Consider the following 18873-nt stretch of genomic DNA (forward strand, 5'->3'; position numbering starts at 1 on the left):
ACTGTGGCATCAAAATGGGCAGTACACCCCTAGATAAATTTGTTAAGGGGTCTAGTTTTCAAAATGGGCTCATTTGTGGGGGTTTTCTATGGTTTTGGGCGCTCAAGAACTCTACATGTGTGCTATGGGGCCTAAAACGCCTTCAAGCAAAATTTCTGTTCTGAAAGACACTGACTACTCCTTTCATTTTGGGCCCCGTTGTGGACTCAGATATAAGATTAGGGCCACAATGGGTATATTTTTGAACACAGGACAAACAGGGGGATCCATTTTGGGGTGTAAATCCTCATTTTCATGTAAACTATAGAAAAAAAATATGTCTTTAAAATGACATATTTGCAAAAATATGAAATTTTTATTTTTCTCCTAAATTGAATTAATTCCTGAAAAAAAACTGTAGGGTCAAAATACTCATGACACCCCTCAGTGAATACACTAAGGGGTGTAGTTTTTAAAATGAGGTCATTTGTGGGGGTATCTATTATTCTGACACTCATGAGCCTTTGCAATCTTGTCTTGGTGTAGGAAAACAAAGTGTTCCTCAAAATGCTGAAAAGTAATGTTAAATTTGTACGTCTCCTAAATGGGTAAAAAAAACATAAAATTTTTCAAATGTGCATTCAGAATAAAGTAAACAGATGGAAATATATATCTTAGCAAAAGTTTGTACAGTATGTTTGCACATATTTGATATATTACAATTGAAAATGTGAAAAAACAATATTGTTTTCAAAATTTTCCCAATATTGGCACTTTTAATAAATATACACAAATTATATTGGACTATTTTCACCACCTAAATGAAGTACAACATGTGGCAAAAAAGCAATGTCAGAATCACTTGGATATGCAGAGCCTTTCTGGTGTTTTTCCATATTAAAGCGACACATGTGAGATTTTCAAAATTTGGCCTGGTCATTAAGGCGCAAACAGGCTTGGTCACTAAGGGGTTAAAGGGAACCTGTCACCTCCCATTAGCACCATAAACTAAGTTATGGTGTTGATCATGGAGGTGGCGGTGAGCCGGGTGATTTATTTTTATACTTGCCCGCTCTCCCTATCCTGCGCTGTCACTTGGTGAAGTCGACGAGCTGCATGAAGATCTGACTCCCTTCAGATTGCTGTGTGAGCATGAGCACTCTCTTGTAGAAGTATAAAATAATTAATTATATAGTGTGTGTGTGTGTGTGTGTGTGTGTGTGTGTGTGTATATATAAAATATACACACACACTCCTTGTCAAAACCAAAATCACGCCCCTAGTAGAGATATCGTCCATCACAACTGGAATAAAGGACTGTATGTTTTCCCGTTGATGCATCTGAGACGTGATTTTAATTATCTGACACAAGGAGTCGACCCTTCTAGGAGGGGGATTTCTAGATCCCATACTCCCCTCCTCTTGAGTAAGTACCGTTCCCTTTCTTCTTGAACTTTTTGTGACAATCTCAGTTTATGCTTTACAGTTCAAGAGCTCAGATCTCTTTTTATTTACAATCTCTCCTAGAAGAAGTTGTCATTTTATGCAAAACTCAGCATGTAGTTCCATCTCAAGTACATAGATCTCATAACAAGTCTTGTCACCGAGGCCCTAAAAGTAGTTCCAATCATGTACTTATATCAATTTTACAGTTGCTCACAGAAAGTTTCATCCATCCGATAACTCCTTTTTAGGTGCTGTTTTTTTTTTTTTTTTTTGACTAGGAGTATGTGTGTATTTTTGTAAGTATATATAAAATATTAAACAAATACATCACCCTGCTCCCTACCACCTCACCGCACACCATTGTGCACCATAATTTAACTTGTGGTGACAGGTTCCTTTTAGGACTATTTACGTATCAGAACATATCATGCACATTCATATTATAGAAATGTACACTTTGGGCCTAGCTATCACATTGAAGGCTTTTTCCTAGATAAAATTATTGACGCCCTAGCCTCAGGACAGGCCATCAATATCAGATTGATTTAAGTCTACTGCTTGGAACCCTCGCCGACCAGCTGTCTGAGGAGGCCACGGCTTCTTCTCCGGCACATGACGTCCGTTTCCCCAGTCACGTTGCCTGACAGCAGTTCAGTCTCATTCAAGGGGACGCGATTGAGCTGCTATACGTTGCATTGTCCTGTGCTTGGTATGGGTTGAAGCAGTCGTGGCGCTCACTTCAAACGGCTCATTTCTAGGGATCCTGAGTGGTGAACCCTCGCTGATCAACTATTAATGAACTGTCCTGAGAATAGGCCATAAATGGTTAAGTCCTGGCAAACATCTTGCTGACCTCAGGATAAATCACCCATGGCAGATTGGCAGTGCTCGAGGCGCCTGCCGATCAGCTGATTAGAAGGAGTTGCAGATAGCTGGAGCTGTCCAGCGCCATCAGTAGAGAGGTTTGGTAGTGCATCTCTCTCCCGTGGAGAAGACACCAGTAAATGTTTTCCTGGAAAATCTTTTATTTTATACTTGGTATATGAATTTATTTATTTTTTTCTAGTGTGGATACAAGATTCTGGTGGGAGATACAGTGGTGTGTGCAGACGGCTTTCAAGACGAGAATCTTCGCTGGCATCTTAAGTGTTTTGTCTGTGAGACCTGCCACCTCCCCTTGTCACAGTTTATATACTTTCTGCAGGACAATAGGATTTATTGCGGCCGTCATCATGCAGAACTTACTAGAGCACGCTGTGCCGCCTGTGACCAGGTAATGGGGGAACCACGGGGGGGGGGGGGGGGGGGACTAATGCAAACCCTAAATGCTAATTTTATGGTTCTCTTATTAATTCCTCATTTTTAGATGTAATATATACAGAATTGAATATTTTTCGGTCAATGTATTCAAATAGTCTTTTTATTGTTCACTTTTCTAAAATCTTGTGCTGTACTAAAAGTCATTGCTGAAGGCACAAAGAGGAACATATTCTAAAACTGTTGCAAGACAAGAGTGTAGTTGTTGTCCAGAGCCAGTCTGATTACAGCTTTGTTTAAAAGCTGCAGTTTGATTTGTTGTGATGAGCAAGAACATAACCCCTTAACGACCGCCCATGTGTCTTTTGACAGCGCTGCATTAGAAGCTCGGTGTGGGCCTGCCCTGCCAGGTGGATCACGTGTTCAGCTGTCGGATGACAACCCACGCACGCTGTCTGATGGGCACTTGCTCTAACGTTAGGGACCCAGAAAAAAATGGAATAAAAAGCAATCAAAATGTTATAAGTTCCCAAAAATTGGATAATTGAAGACTAAAAATGATATGGCTCTGGGAATGCAGCGATACAAAAGCAAATCTTTAAAAAATATATAAATACATTTTTTTTTTGTATACAGAAATAGCAAAGCATAAAAAAACTGTATAAACTTGGTGTCGCCGGAATCGTGCTGACCCAGAAAAGAATGCTATCACATTATTTATTTTGCACAATGAACACTGTAAAAAGGAAAAGCAAAAAACAAATAGCAGAATTTCTTTTTTCCCCAAATGCCCCTTAAAAAAAGCTAATAAAAGTTATACAGTACAATATATGCACCCAAAAATGGTACCATTAGAAAATACAACTTGTCCCGCAAACAACAAGCCCTCATACAGCTATGTCGATGGAGAAATTAAAAAGCTATGGCTCCTGGAATGCGACAATGAAAAAACTTAAAAAATTAGTTGGTCATTAAGGGGCAAACAGATATGGTCACTAAGGAGTTAAGAAAAAAGACAAACCTCATTAAGTTTTAGGGAAAAAAAGGAGTGTGTTATTGAAACGGACAAATTTTGGATTCTGGTGTGACGTACAGTTTTTGTATTTTTCACCGATTCTAATAGAAATGTAATAAGAAAACTTACATGTACTCATAAATGACTCTCTATTAAGAATGGCGCTTCTAGAGCTCCAGAGCTGCTATTCTTTCTGTTAATTAGAGTCGGAGGTTGCAACCAACCATTGTCAGCCAAGAAGCTTAATTGTCCTGATGCCTCTCCACTTGATAGGTGCTACGAATCGGTCACCATTTTTTAAATTCTGAGAATCCCCCTGTATATGTGGCAGCCAACAGACACCAAGACAACGCATGGCTCTATACTAGGGAGCCAATGACGTCCTGCATACCGCACTCTGGGCTTCAGACGCTCCTTTTTTAAGAAATTTGAGCAAATACCTTTACCCAATTTCATGAATATTGTTTGATGTTATTCATGTTACATTCAGGTGTTTTGCACTTGCATAAGTATGTAGGAGTCAACAGGGCCAGACAATTTGGGAACCTTTTAGGTGTTCATCTTATTAAAAGGATTGTCCAGTTACCGGGACGACATCCCTTCAATAGCGCTCACTTTAGTAAAATCAGAAACTGATCCGTACTTGTCCCTCCTGCACCGCCGAGATCCAGAGCTGCAGCCCCGCTGTGATCCGTGTGTCTGTTGTGACAGCTGACGCCACTGCAAGTCAAGTGACCATTGCTGCAAATCGGAGACTGCAGCATCATTCGCCTGGAGAGCCAAACGGTGATACTTCTGCCGCCTCTGATTGGCGGCAGCGATCACCTGACTTTCAGTAATGTCATCTATCGCAGCAGACACAGGGATCACAGTGTGGCTGCAGCACTGGATCCTGGCGGTGGAGGTAAGTACTGATCAGCTTGTTTTACTACAGTGAGCACTATTGAAGGGGTGTTGTCCAGTAACCCCTTAAGGACATGGCCTATTTTGGGCTTCAGAACACAACGATTTTTGGGGATTTTCATTTCCACTTTTCAAGAGTCATAACTTTTTAATCTTTCTGTCGACACGGCTGTATAAGAGCTTGTTTTTTGCGCCGCGAAGTATAATTTTTATCGGTACTATTTTTGGGTGCATATAAATGTGTTGAAAAACTTAAATTTGTTTTTTGAGAGCAGGGAGATAAAGCACATCAATTCTGCCACAGTTTTTTTTTTACAGCGTCAATCAAACAGCATAATACATTTTTTCTGCAGGTCCGTACGATTACAACGATACCAAAAACATTATAATTGTTTTAGATTTTTCCACTTTTGCACAATTAAAAACTATTTCTTTCTTAAAAATTATAATTATTTTTGCATCGTTGCATCCAAGGTCACTTAACTTTATTTTTCCACGGACGGAGATCTGTGAGGGTTTGTTTTTTGCGTCATGACCTGTAGTTTGTATTTGTATCATTTTGGGGTACATATAGCTTTTTTGATCTTCTTTTTTTTTTTTATTGCACTTTTTTGGAGGTAAAATATGTATTTTGACTCCATTTCTTTTATGGTTTTTGCTCCGCAGGATAATTAGTGTGCTCAAATTATACTACAGGTTGTTCTAGATTTGATGATACCATATATGTGGGGTCTTTCTTAATTTGTTTTATTTTTTTCATACAAATAGGGGGAAATTGAGCAAAAAAGCGTTTTTCTTATAATTTTTTTTAAATGTGTTTTTGTTTTTTGTTTTTGTTTTTTTTACACACAATTTCTTTAGTTTCTTTACACAATTTATGTCCCTGTAAGGGCTTGTACGATACCACCTATGATTGCTATGGTAAGGCATTGCAGCACCTATGCCCTGCAATGCTTTATCGCTGGTTTTAGCGATCATTGGCACTGGCAAAGCAGGACGCCTCCAGTTGGCGTCCTGTTGCCATGACATCCCATCAGTTCCCCGTGATTGCATCAGGGAGGTGCGATGATGTCACAAAGGGAGCGCCCTCCCTCTGTAAACGTTTTACGCACATTTAAAGGGTTAACAGCGAGGGTTGCTGTCTCTATGCACCCCCGCTGTTGCAGCGGGAGGCCAGCTATCAGTAATAGCTGGCTCCCGCTGTGGTATCCCACGAGATCCACATGACATAAGGTTACATCATGTTGCCTTAAGCACCAGTCTTCCATGTCGTAACCATACGTCTTGTGGTAAGAAGGGGTTAATTTAGAGAACAGAAACCTTCCAAAAGTCAAACACACAAAATATGCATTTCATCACTTTTATTGACCAGAGCATCCCACTTTAACTGCAGCTTGACGGCTCAGTCACACAGGCGTTTTTTTGCCCGATTTGCAGATGCGCTCGCGATCTGCAGATATATATACCCAATGCTTTGCAATGGGATCGGTCACATGGCCGTTTTTTATGCGGATGTGCCGAGAATTATATGACACAACGATACGCATGTAACTGTGTTCTGCACAAATCGTTGTTCTTGTATATGCGCTCAATGGGACCGGCGGCAGCAGCGCCGACCCCATTGAGAACATATACTAAAGATCGTTCTCCTCTGCCACAGTTCTGGTCACCGGTGCTCAGGAAAGATGTTACAGTGCTGGATGGGGTTCAAAGAAGAGCGACTAAACTAATACATGGAATGACGGGACTGGAATACCCTGAGAGGCTATCAAAATTGGGATCATTTACTCTATAAAAAAGACAGCTACGGGGTGATCAAATAACTATCTATAAATACATTGTGGGACAATACAAGGATCTCTCCCATGATCTGTTTATACCCAGGACTTTGTTGGTAACAAGAGGGCATCTGCTACATCTAGAAGAAAGCAGGTTTCATCACCAACACAGAAAAGGGTTCTTTACTGTAAGAGCAGTGAGACTGTGGAACTCTCTGCCTGAGGACGTGGTGATGACAAAATCCATAGAGGAGTTTAAAAGGGGACTTGATGTCTTTTTGGAGGGGAAGGATATTACAGGCTATAAATCTTAGGTTAATTGTTAATCCGGGTACAGCAGGTAGGGAATATAAGGGGTTGATCCAGGGATTATTCTGATTGCCATTAGGGAGTCGGGAAGGAATATTTCCCCCAAAGGGCTAATTGACTTCTGCTCTTGGGGGTTTTTGCCTTCCTCTGGATCAACAACACAGGAGGATAGACAGGCTGGACTAGATGGACATTGTCTTCATTCGGCCTTACAAACTATGTTACAGCTGTACCAGCTGTGGCAGAGAAGAACGATGTTCTCCCATTGAAGTCAATGGAGCCGGCAATACAGCCGGCTCCATTGAAAGCAACGGGCTGCCGGCATGCGCTGTATTAATTTTCAGGGAAGGGCTTCAAATATAAGCCCTTCCCTGAAAACCATCCAAAAAAGTGTAAAAATATATATACTCACCTTTTTGCAGCTGCCAGAGATCATCTGCGTCCAGCTGGCTCTTCTCCTGAACTGCTTTCTGTAGTATTCAGCAGGCGGGGATTTAAAATCCCTTCCTGCTGAATGGGCTGCCTCTGATTGGTCACAGCCCTCAGCCAATCAGAGGCAGCTCTCACTCACCCATTCATGAACTGCTTTCAGTAGTATTCAGCAGGCGGGGATTTTAAAACGGGCTGCCTCTGATTAGTCACAGCCCTCAGCCAATCAGAGGCAGCTCTCACTGACCCATTCATGAACTGCTTTCAGTAGTATTCAGCAGGCGGGGATTTTAAACGGGCTGCCTCTAATTGGTCACAGCCCTCAGCCAATCAGAGGCAGCTCTCACTCACCCATTCATGAACTGCTTTCAGTAGTATTCAGCAGGCGGGGATTTTAAATGGGCTGCCTCTAATTGGTCACAGCCCTCAGCCAATCAGAGGCAACTCTCACTCACCCATTCATGAATGGGTGAGTGAGTGCTGCCTCTGATTGGCTGAGCACTGTGACCAGCTGTCATTCAATAGCTAAGAGCTGCCTCTGATTGGTCACAGTGCTCAGCCAATCAGAGGCAGCACTTACTCACCCATTCATGAATGGGTGAGTGAGAGCTACCTCTGATTGGCTGAGGGCTGTGACCAATCAGAGGCAGCCCATTTAAAATCCCCGCCTGCTGAATACTACTGAAAGCAGTTCAGGTGAAGAGCTGGCTGGACGCGGCTGATCTCCAGCAGCTGCAAAAAGGTGAGTATATATATATATATTTTTTTTTACACTTTTTTTGGATGGTTTTCAGGGAAGGGCTTATATTTGAAGCCCTTCCCCAAAAATTAATACAGCACTTGCCGGTAGCCCATTGCTTTCAATGGAGCCGGCTGTATTGCCGGCTCCATTGGATTCAATGGGCAAACATCGTTCTCCTCTGCCACAGCTCTGGCAGAGGATAGCGGGCAGCGCCCGCGTGACCGAAGCCAGTGTATTTTTCGGTTGTGACGCTGGCTTCGGTCACACGTTTTTTGTGCGCATCAGTTTTGTGCACAAAAAATCGCACGAAAAACGCCCATGTGACTGAGCTCTGAGGGGTGACCTAGATTCATACGCTTTCTAACTAAGAAAGTTAAAATTTCACTATTATTTCTGGATGCTGATTGGCCTTTTTTCTTGTGTTTTTTTTTGTTTGTTTTGTTTAATCACCTACATTTTGAACTTAGCTTGAAAATCAAAACTTTGGCTAATCTAGGCATTCACATGTAATTTTACAGAAAATAAATTTTATTTACATGCAAAAAGTTTAATACAAATCAGCCATCATTTCAAGACCATTGACAGATAAAGTGAAAAACATTAAAGGAGTTTCCCCACAACTTAAGATTGATTTACCACTGTTGTCCTTCCTTGTTGCTGCTGACCAGGACATGTGACTGCTAAAACCAATCACTGGCCACGGCAGTGACCACCTATGATTGGCTGCAGCGGTCACATGCCCTGAGCAGCAGCGGTCACATGCCCTGAGCAGCAGCGGTCACATGCCCTGAGCAGCAGCGGTCACATGCCCTGAGCAGCAGCGGTCACATGCCCTGAGCAGCAGCGGTCACATGCCCTGAGCAGCAGCAGTCACATGCCCTGAGCAGCAGCAACCAGGAAGGACGGAGTAGTTACATAGTAGTTTAGTATGTTAGGCTGAAAAAAGACAAATGTCCATCCAGTTCAGCCTGTCTCTACCCCCCCCCCCCCCCCTCCCCTTGTTGATCCAGAGAAAGGCAGGAAAAGCCCTATGTGGCAGAAGCCAATTTAGCCCATTTTGGGGGACAACAAATCCTTCCGGACTCCAAACCAGCAGTCAGAATAATTCCTGGTTCAACATTTGAAAAGTTCCTGAGTCCAAGACCCGGATCAACAACCCCGCTGTTTATTTAATGTTCATATCTTGTAATGCCCTTTTAGAGCACTATGATGTCTTCTCCCTTCTTAAACTCCTCTATGGATTTTGCCATCACCACGTCCTCAGGCAGAGAGTTCCACAGTCTCACTGCTCTTACAGTAAAGAACCGCCTTCTGTGTTGGGGATGAAACCTTCTTTCCTTTAGACGTAGAGGATTCCCTCTTGTTACCCCCACAGTCCTAGGTATTATCAGATAATGGGAGAGATCCTTGTATTGTCCCCTTATGTATTCATACATAGTTATTTGATCACCCCTTAGCCGTCTCTTTTCTAGGGTGAATTATCCCAATTTTGATAGCTTGTCTGGGTATTCCAATCCTACCATTCTGTTTAGTAATTTACTTGCCCTTCTTTGAGCCCCCTCAAGCACTGCAACATATTTCCTGAGCACCGGTGTCCAGAACTGTACATAGTATTCCATGTGGGGCCTGAGAAGTGCCTTATATAGTGGAAGTACCTCTTTTAATGGACCCCAAGACTTAATTTGCCTTTGCAGCAGCTGACTGGCATTGATTGCTCCAGTTCAGTCTACAGTCAACTAGTACCCCCAGGTCTCTTTCCATATCACTTTTCCCTAACAGTACTCCATTTAGTGTATATTGGTGACATCCGTTTCGCTTGCCCATGTGCATAACCTTAAATTTATCAATGTTGAACTTCATTTGCTATTTTTCTACTCAAGCCCCCAGCTTATTTAGGTCCATTTGTACCCGCACACTGTCCTCCGTTGTATATCTTGTACAATTTTGTATCGTCTGCAAATATCGATATTTTACCGTGCAGTCCCTCTATCAGGTCATTGATAAATATATTGACCCGAATGGGGCCTAATACTGAACCCTGTGGCACCCCACTAGAAACGGTGGCCCAATCAGTGTACAAACCATTTATTACCACTCTGCTTTATATCTACGAGCCAGTTCTTTACCCAGATACACACGTTTTCACCTATTATGCGGCCACATTGGCAAATGCTTTTGAAAAATCCAGCTATATGAGATTAATAGACTTTCCCAGGACCAGCTTAGAACTTGCTTAGTTGTAGAAGCTGATCAAGTTGGTTTGGCATGATCGACCCATCATGAGCCCATGCTGATGAGGAGTTATGCCGTTGTTCTCTTTGATGTATCCCAGGATGGCGTCTCTCGGAAACCCCTTAAATATTTTTTCAACTTTTGAAGTGAAACCAGCCTGTAGTTACCAGGCTCTCTCCTTGACCTCTTTTTGTATATTGGAAACACGTTGGCAATGTGCCAATCCAGTGGTACAATCCCGGTCTCAATAGAGTCCCTAAATATATGGAATAGCCTTCTGTTTATCACACCGTTTAGTTCCCTTAGAACCCTTGGGTGTAATCCATCTTGGCTCGGTGATTTTTCTTTTTAATTTTCTTTTAGCTAGCTCTACATTTCTTTCTGCGTTAGGCAGGTGATATTTAGTGGGTTCGTTTTATGCGCTTGCATCTCATGGTGACATTTCTTTTTCTTTCGTGAATACACTTGAGAAAATATTGTTTATTAGATTCCATTCCGTAATCCCAGAACTCTTTCTACACTGTCTTTCCCCCCCTACCTCTCTGGTTGCTCCCCCCCCCCCCCCCCCCAGTCCATAGTTTAAGCACTCCTCCAACATTCTAGCCACCTTCTTTCGCAGCACAGCTGAGCCCTCCCCATTGACATGCAGCCCATCCCTACGGTAGAGCCTGTAGCCAACAGCAAAGTCAGCCCAGTTCTCTAGGAACCCAAACGCCTCTTGCTTAGTTGTAAAGCAATTTTAACTTATGGCAAAACTCTTTGTTATCTCATTACAATGGCTATTTTTTAATAATTAAGATAAATTAGACAGAGAGTGAAGAGTCAGTTCTTGATGTTGATGTGTTGGAAGCAAGAAAAATGGGCAATTTTAAAAATCTGAGAGACTTTGACATGGGCCAGATTGTGATGGCTAGACGATTGGGTCAGAGCATCTCCAAAACAGCCGGTGTTGTGGGAAGTTTCTGGAATGCAGCAGTTACCAAACATTATTCAATGAATGGTCTACCAAGATGCTGATACACCCAAGGGGTAAGCACTGCCCTGTTTATTCGCTAGTGGCAGTAGCACCCATAGGGAGTTGTTCAGGAATGGTTTGAGGACCATGATGAGTTCAGTGTGCTGACGTGGCCTCCAGGTACAAGTGTGTATATGGGTGTTCTGGAAAAACAAGTCTGATCCATGAAGCCCCACCGTGCAACTTACAGGACTTACAGACTCCTATTGCTATCTTCTTAATGCTAAATACACTAGGACAGCTTCAGAGGTCTTGTGCTGCCCATGCCTTGTGGGATAGAGCGGCTTTGGCAATACGATCGAGCTACTTTTGTCTTATAAATCTTCCCTTCCGAGAAACTATGAGGATACAGAATAGAGACTGCAGCTGACTCGAACACTTGTACTGGAATATCTGACGACAGGAACATTTTGCTAAGTGTAAATGCATAAAATTGTTTATAGCCAGGGTCTGTCTTTCATGGTGCAAGCCCTTTTAACCCCTTAAGGACCATGCTGTTTTGTACCTTAAAGACCAGACACTTTTTAGGGATTTTACCCATGTTGTGGTTTTACTGCCCTATTTTTTTCCTTTAGCTATCAAAATAATTTTTGCTGTGTTTTTTTACATATAGGGCTATTTTTAAAAATATCTTTCTCACTTTTTTTAGTTTTATTGGGTGTAAAATGCTTAAAAAAATGATTTTTTTTAAACATTTATTTCTTTTAATTTCGTATATTTATGCTAAAATAAAGTATGGGAACGGGTTCCTCTATTTGTTTCGGACGTTTTGATATATAGTATGTATGGTTTTGGTTTACAGGGCGCATACAGCGACGGTTTTTGTTGGCGGCGGCTTCGTGTTAATCTCCTTCTTATGAATGTATTGTTGATTTATTCTGTTGTTTTGTTTTATATGTGTATGGAATTATGTTTTTTACTCTCTATGTTGCCCGTGACGTCATGTAAGACCTCTGGGGGACATTCATTTTTAAATTTTTTTCTTATTTGACACTTTCCCACTGTAGCTAGGGCATCCACAGGAGCCCCATTTACAGGGAAAAGCAACATTAGTCACTGTCCAGGGTCTAGTTTGACCCTCCAGCTCTGCTGTAGCAGGGAACCCAGGCGGACACATGACCCCCTGGGCTCCCGATGTGAAAGTTACAGTTTACTCTCACTTTGAGTACACAGTGCTCATTGAGCACTGTGTACTCGGGGAAGCAGAAGGCAGGAAGGGTTAAAAACCCCTCCTGCCTTCTCCACTGTGTTATCAGCTGTTACTAACAGCTGATAACCCATTCCCTGTCTCTGATTGCAGAGCAGGAGGCTTAAAGCGCAGCCGTAATTTTACATATGGTGAGCTTTAAGCCCAGGACCAGGAGCCGTAAATTTACAGTGCCTGGTCCTAAATGGGTTGATGTAAATGTCTAGCATAACTATCCTCATAACATCCAATAGACCTTATGAAAAGTCCTTGTATTAGACAGATAACTAGATCAAGAATTAATTTCCGAACATGAAGGTGGCTTCTGGTGCTGTCCGAAGTTTCTGGCACAAAAAGAAAAGTAACCATGTCCCCACCTGTGCTCGCATCTACTGCATCCGAAATGCAGATCCTGCATAGAAGGGAACTGTGGAAACTAAGAGGAAATACCCGCCTCCATGGATATTGAAGAGCAAACCCTGTGTGGTGAAGTCTGAAGAATGTTAATGATTTTCAATAAAGGATTTGCTGCTCACTATCCGTGGAAGTCTGAGGTTTTTTACCTTTCTGATGCCTGAATTTTCACTCAAGTAGTTATTTTATGAGGATTGTTGAAGTGTTACGGTTTCATAAAGTGTATTTTTATAATTGGATATTTTGTTGCAGCTCATTATGTCGGAGAGATGTACTGTAGCTGAAGGACTCTGCTGGCATGTTGAACACTTCTGCTGCTGGGACTGTGATAAGGTGTTGGGTGAAAGTCGATATCTTATGAAAAGTGGAAGACCTTTCTGCAGTGACTGCTTCCTGCGACTTCATGCCGAAAGTTGTGAAGCTTGTGGTGAGCCTGTTGGTGAGTTTTCATGCAATCAGCTTCTGTTTTCACTACACATGGAAGTGATGCTGATGGTGTTTAATCCATTCCCGTAGCAAACCACCGCCTTTTTAAAAAAAAAAAAAAATTTAATTCCCACTTTCAAAAGATCAGAACTTTTTTTTTTTTTTGTTGTCTTTTTTAATGGTACCATTTAATGCAATTAAAATGCGGGGAGGGGGAGAAACCCAATTTCACCATGTTTTTTTTTCTGGGAGGATGTTTGTTCATGGTGCAGTAAAATGGCATGGTGCAGTAAAATGGCATGTTATCTATCTTCTGTGGGTCAGTACAATTACAGCAATGCCAAAATTATAAAGTTTTATGTTGTACTAAAAAGAAAAAGTTGTCATCTTGTTGACCCTCATAATTCCTTTCTTTTTCTGGCGATGCAACTGTGTGAGGGTTCATGTTTTGCGGGCAACTTGTAGTTTGTACTGATATTATTTTGGGCTAAACAAGCCTTTTTGTGCACTGCTTTTTTCATGAAAATCAGGCACCAAAAAAAGTCAGTTTTGGTATTGCGTATTTCCTTTTTTTTCTAGTGGTGCTCAGTGTGTGATAACTGTGATATTTTAATAAATTGGACTTTTACGGATCCCACTAAATTCAATGGGAGCTGTGCCTGCAATTACCAACCCAGCCACTGAGGATAAGCCAAGCACCAATCTAGATATCAACAATCCACCTTATCCAAATAATCGATCATAATTAGAGCCAAAGATGAGACCTTATATAATATGGATGAATATACGATTTAAAACTTTCCATTTTAAAGCCTTTTTTTAAATTTTGGCTTGAGACAAAACAACATACAAGACCTAAACACACAAAACAAACTGCAAACTCTCCTCTTTCAAAACTTCAAGTACTGACACTTGTAGATGTGCCCCCACATCTATGTGACATGTATAATCGGAAAACGCCTTTTAGCAACAATTTGCAGAATGTGGACATAGTCCCCGTATAACCATATTATAAGTTGTAATTCTAAGGAGAGTTTACATAAAGTAGTACACTATATGAAACTGAAGAAATACATATTTACAATAATATCATATTTTACAGATCCTGATGGAGAACTGGTGACATTGAAAGGGCAGTACTGGCATTCGCTGCCCTCCTGTTTCTGCTGCTTTGGTTGTAGGGCGCCTCTTCACAGGTCGGAATTTATGATTCACAATGACCGTCTTTATTGCTCCCAGCAATGCGTGTCTTTAGGTTCCAGGATGCGTTGTCCTTCCAAGTACCGGAGCAACATGGTGAGAGCTTCAGCTGCAAACTGCAGTCCTCAGATACATTGTTCTCCTCGGAGTAACTCAACAACGGGATCAAACTGCAAACAAATAAAAGCTTCAGTCCATGAAAGCTGTTCTATCTCAAGGTGTGAAGAAGTGCTCCCAAGACTGTTTGTAGGTACAGAGAGGGAGCCAAGGAAGTCCTGGCTGCCGGAAGACCACCAGATCATGGAGGGTGAGGAGGACACGTCATGTTCATCATCTGACTCCGAACCAGAAGGATTTTTTCTTGGTCGGCCTATCCCAAATTACTCACCCAGTAGGGGAACAAACTTACCAGTCCATGGAAAGAGCACGTTCATAAGAAGAAGTCACAGAAACAAGAGTTGCAGGGTGTCGTAGTGTCTTCATTTGTTGAGCATTGTTGTCAAATATTACATGTACAATGTATTTGCAGCTATAAGCAACTAACTGTAGTAGAATGTAATTCCCAAGTGTACAGAAAGCAACGGCTACGCTGCCTCATGATTGTCACCTTGTATGATCCATTCTGAATACCAGTAGGTGAAAGTGGCAAATGTTATTCTTTGGGTACTGAAAAGCTTCTTAAAGACCTGAAGCGAAAGCATAACTTTTCCTCACTGCACCCTTATCAGATACCCTGTTGCACTCTGGATCACTTTTATTTATATTGGACTGTCTTCCCTGCAGCCTCTTGTTTGCCCCTAATCAAACACCATCTTGGTTTTTAGATTTCAACTTTCTTCTCCTCCTCATGAGGCCTCAGCACAGCATCACCTGGGTTACTAGAGTCAGTACCATCTCTTCCTGCTGAGAGGATAGTACAAATATCCTCCCATTAATCTCCTTAAGTAGTTGAAAGACCATAAGTAAACAGTTGGGAAGGATGAACTGCCATCATCTTCATTATAACTGTCTGATAGGAACTGGTCTCACCATCAGTAACTGCTAGGAGTTTGTATCCTTCCCTGTTAAGAGCCTGTATGGACTCTAGAATGAACACAGCTCCGAGCCTGCTATGGTGGCCTTACCGCTAGTCTGTACGACATAGATCTGCCTTACAGCTGTCTGTTATGGGGCCTTAACAGGATTTTCTGGCTTTATGGGAATACAGTTTAATCCCTGTATAATAGAAAGTTTTGTAACTTTCTAATGCATTTTGTTTTAATTCCTCATTATATTGTAAGAGATATACTTGCATTGAATGGCAGGTTTTTTGTTTGCAGCTAGAGACTGAAACCCAACACAATCTGGGAAATCTCTCGCTTCTGAATCTTTTTAAGTTCAGTACAAATCTTTCTATTATCATGAAGCATAGAATAAACATTCTGGGCTTTAAGGCCGCCTGTCCACGGGCGTTATGTTTTAACACAAGCGGATTTCCACCGTGGGAGAATACTGAAAGTCACCGCGACTTTCCACGATGAGCCTGTCATTAGGATAGGTTCGTCACAGAAAATCGCACCTTGCCGTGATTTTTATACGTGAGCGGAAAATCGCGGCAGATTTCCACTCGTGTACATTGGGCTGCGCTTTCAATAGTTATCTTGTGGAAAGCGTTTCATGTGTTACCCACGTGCGGAATATCGTCACGGATAACGCAATGAAGAATCGCCCGTGGACAGGAGGCCTAACGCCGCTTGCAGAGGATTGCCTATACTACTGTATACAACTTAGTCTCCCTTCCGTTTTGAGCCAAAATCTTGTCCTGGGACTGAAGGAGGCAGTTGTACAACCTGCTGTTGGTCTTCTGCCCCATGCCCCTCCAGTCCACTGGTTCTGGGTCATGTTTTAAGACAACCAAGATGGACAATGCAGTCTTTAGTCTACCAGTCCCCACAGAGCATTGGTAGTGTTAGATTGCCAATGCACTATACCAGTTCTCTGATTGGCCAACACTGTTCATGTGATCAGTGCTGACTAGAGTTTAGCGAACATACTCTGCCGAGCTTGATGCTCGTTCTAGTATTAGCATATTCGATGGTGCTAGTTACATCACGCGACCCCGCCCCAGTTTATGGCTCCTTCCCGCTGTGATGTGCCTGTTTCGACCCCTCCTCGCCACGACGCAGCGCGCACGTCAAAGGCAAATTTTTTGAGAGAGGCGGGGAGGGGTCCCCCCCCCCCCCAAAAAAAGCTCGGCACCCGGCGGCCCACATACAAAAATGCTCGAGTCTCTCATTGTAGTCAATGGGGTTCTTTACTTGAGTAGAGCTCTCGAATCTTACGAAAAGCTCGACTCGAATAACGAGGACCCGAGCATTTGGGTGCTCGCTCATCTCTAGTGCTGACCAATCAGAGTACTAAGACTTGTGTTTTATTACACTGGTTTTGGAAAAATCATAATACATGGCAGTAAAATCCAGTTAAATCGGAGACCCTGTTAGATGTCGGCACCTACACTGCAAGCTCTGTGTTTGGAAATTCATGTATGTATTATTATGGATTAAAAAATGATTAGACAATCCGTATAAGCCGAATATTAAAGAGTTAACTCGTCATTCACCCTTTACCACCTTATCAATCATTTTTACAAGTATATGGCCATTTACACGGGACAATTATTGAGCAAAGTACGTTCAAATTAATAAAAATGTGCAATAATCATTACAAGTGCAAAAACATTGTTTACTATTCATTTACTTTTTGTTGGTCGCTTACTTTCAACCAGCATAAAAACTATCACGGACTTCTCGCTGTGTGTAAACGCTCTCCGCCCAGTGCATCACATAGAATGTGAATGGTTTGCGAGACGTCAGCGGTGATCTGTCTGTCTAAACGTTCTGCACAAGCGCTAACAACCCAGTGGTGACCCGACTGTTTTCCTGTGTAAACCCGGCATAAGGCGTTATTGTATCAGAGTAGCAGCGCTATATGGGGGTACTTTTCAGCTTCCAGAAGGAGCCGAAAATTGCAAATACAGCACAAGCGCTCCAAAGGTGAAAATTCAGGTACTCGTACTCTGTGATGCATGAATATGTTAGTGTTGCAGTCAAATGGTTGGTGGTTTTTCTAATTGCCCAATTAAATTAAGTCCCCGTGGCGGTAAACTTGCACATTTACTGGCGTGAACTATGAAGCATTTTATTTAACTGATAAACTGAAGTCCTTTTACATGAGCCAGATTCTCGGCCCTATGAAACAAATGTTGACTGGTGCTCGTTTAATCCTCTTTCACACAAGCTGAGAATGGGCTGCGTCCTCCCCTTTACGCGGCTGATCAGCGCATATTTTTGTTTGCTGCAGCTGAACAGTCTGCCAACAAATGTGTTCAATCGTTCATCAGCAAATCGTTGGCCCTCTTGCATGGCCCAGTTGTCAGGTGAACAGGCGTTCAGACGCGATAATCGCTCTATGTAAAAGGACCGTAAATCAAGTTTCCAAGGAAAATCTATTACTGTAACACACTGTTTGCCAATACAAACAAAATGCCATCAGGCGCTGCAGGTCTCTGATGACCAGTGTAGCTCACTATAAAGTTTTAACTAGTCTACAGCCTTAAAGGGGTATTCCAGTTCCATGGGATAGGGGAGAACTGGCTGATCAGTGGGGATCCAACTACTGGAACTCCCCAATGGTTCTGCACCCAAGAACAGGGGTGCAGTTGGTCCCCAAAAGAAGCAGGCCGTGCTGATCATTTCGTTCTTCATTTTCTTTTACATGACTGAGAATCTGCTTCGAGGGAGGTAGGATCAGTCATTCCTAGAGGCGGCACATGTGTATGTGGAGATGGTACAGCCCATCAGTGGGCACTTTTATGCTTGCTTAAAACACAGACACCAAGTGAGCGTTTGCTTGCTCACCAGCTGATCGTTGGCCATTTTACATGTCCTGATTGCCAGGCGGGCGATAATTGGGCCATGGGGAGCATGCCAACACTACCTGTGTTGTTGTGCCTGGCATCAAATGTATTATGTTTCAGCAAGGTTGATGCTGTTGGAGTCATTGGCCTTGGCACCCAGAATGTGTTACAATCCGTGAATAATGGTCTTGTTAAATGAAGTCTAAATGCACTAAGGAATGATGACGTTTCTTCTGTTGTTTTGGCCAGTGAAAATTGAATATTTTTTTGCTGTGTAATGTGACATCTCCGACTACATTACTACTACTATTGGGGCCACCGATATAGGGGACATCACTACCACTGGGGCCACCGATATAGGGGATGCCACTCCTACTGGGGCTACAGATATAGGGGACGCAATAACTACTGATGCTACGGTGGGGGGGTCACTATTCCTATTGGGGCTAATATAGGGGAACTAATTACTACTGGGCCCACCGCAATAGGGGACGCTACTACTGGAATACCCAGAGAGGCTATCAAAATTGGGATTATTTACCCTGGAAAAAAGACGAGAAGAGGCGACCAAATAACTATGTATAAATACATGAGTGGACAATACAAGGATCTCTCCCATGATCTGTTTATACCTAGGACTGCGACGG

General features: G+C 42.4%; 1 protein-coding gene across 2 annotated transcripts in view; it reads left to right on the forward strand.

Moving 5' to 3' along the window:
• The window catches only part of PRICKLE4 (prickle planar cell polarity protein 4), a 56576-nt gene extending 40028 nt beyond the window's left edge, over positions 1 to 16548 (forward strand). Inside the window, exons 5-7 of one of the 2 annotated variants that reach the window (XM_066600288.1) lie at positions 2492 to 2698; positions 12958 to 13144; positions 14234 to 16548. In XM_066600288.1, coding sequence (XP_066456385.1) covers positions 2492 to 2698; positions 12958 to 13144; positions 14234 to 14805 — 966 coding nt within the window. In that variant the 3' untranslated portion in view covers positions 14806 to 16548. The remainder of the gene's footprint in view (positions 1 to 2491; positions 2699 to 12957; positions 13145 to 14233) is intronic. The other variant, XM_066600289.1, reaches the window with a different exon arrangement.
• The last annotated feature ends 2325 nt before the right edge of the window (positions 16549 to 18873 follow it).

Source organism: Eleutherodactylus coqui, chromosome 4 (genome assembly GCF_035609145.1).
Source record: "Eleutherodactylus coqui strain aEleCoq1 chromosome 4, aEleCoq1.hap1, whole genome shotgun sequence".
NCBI classification, from domain to species: Eukaryota; Metazoa; Chordata; class Amphibia; order Anura; family Eleutherodactylidae; genus Eleutherodactylus; species Eleutherodactylus coqui.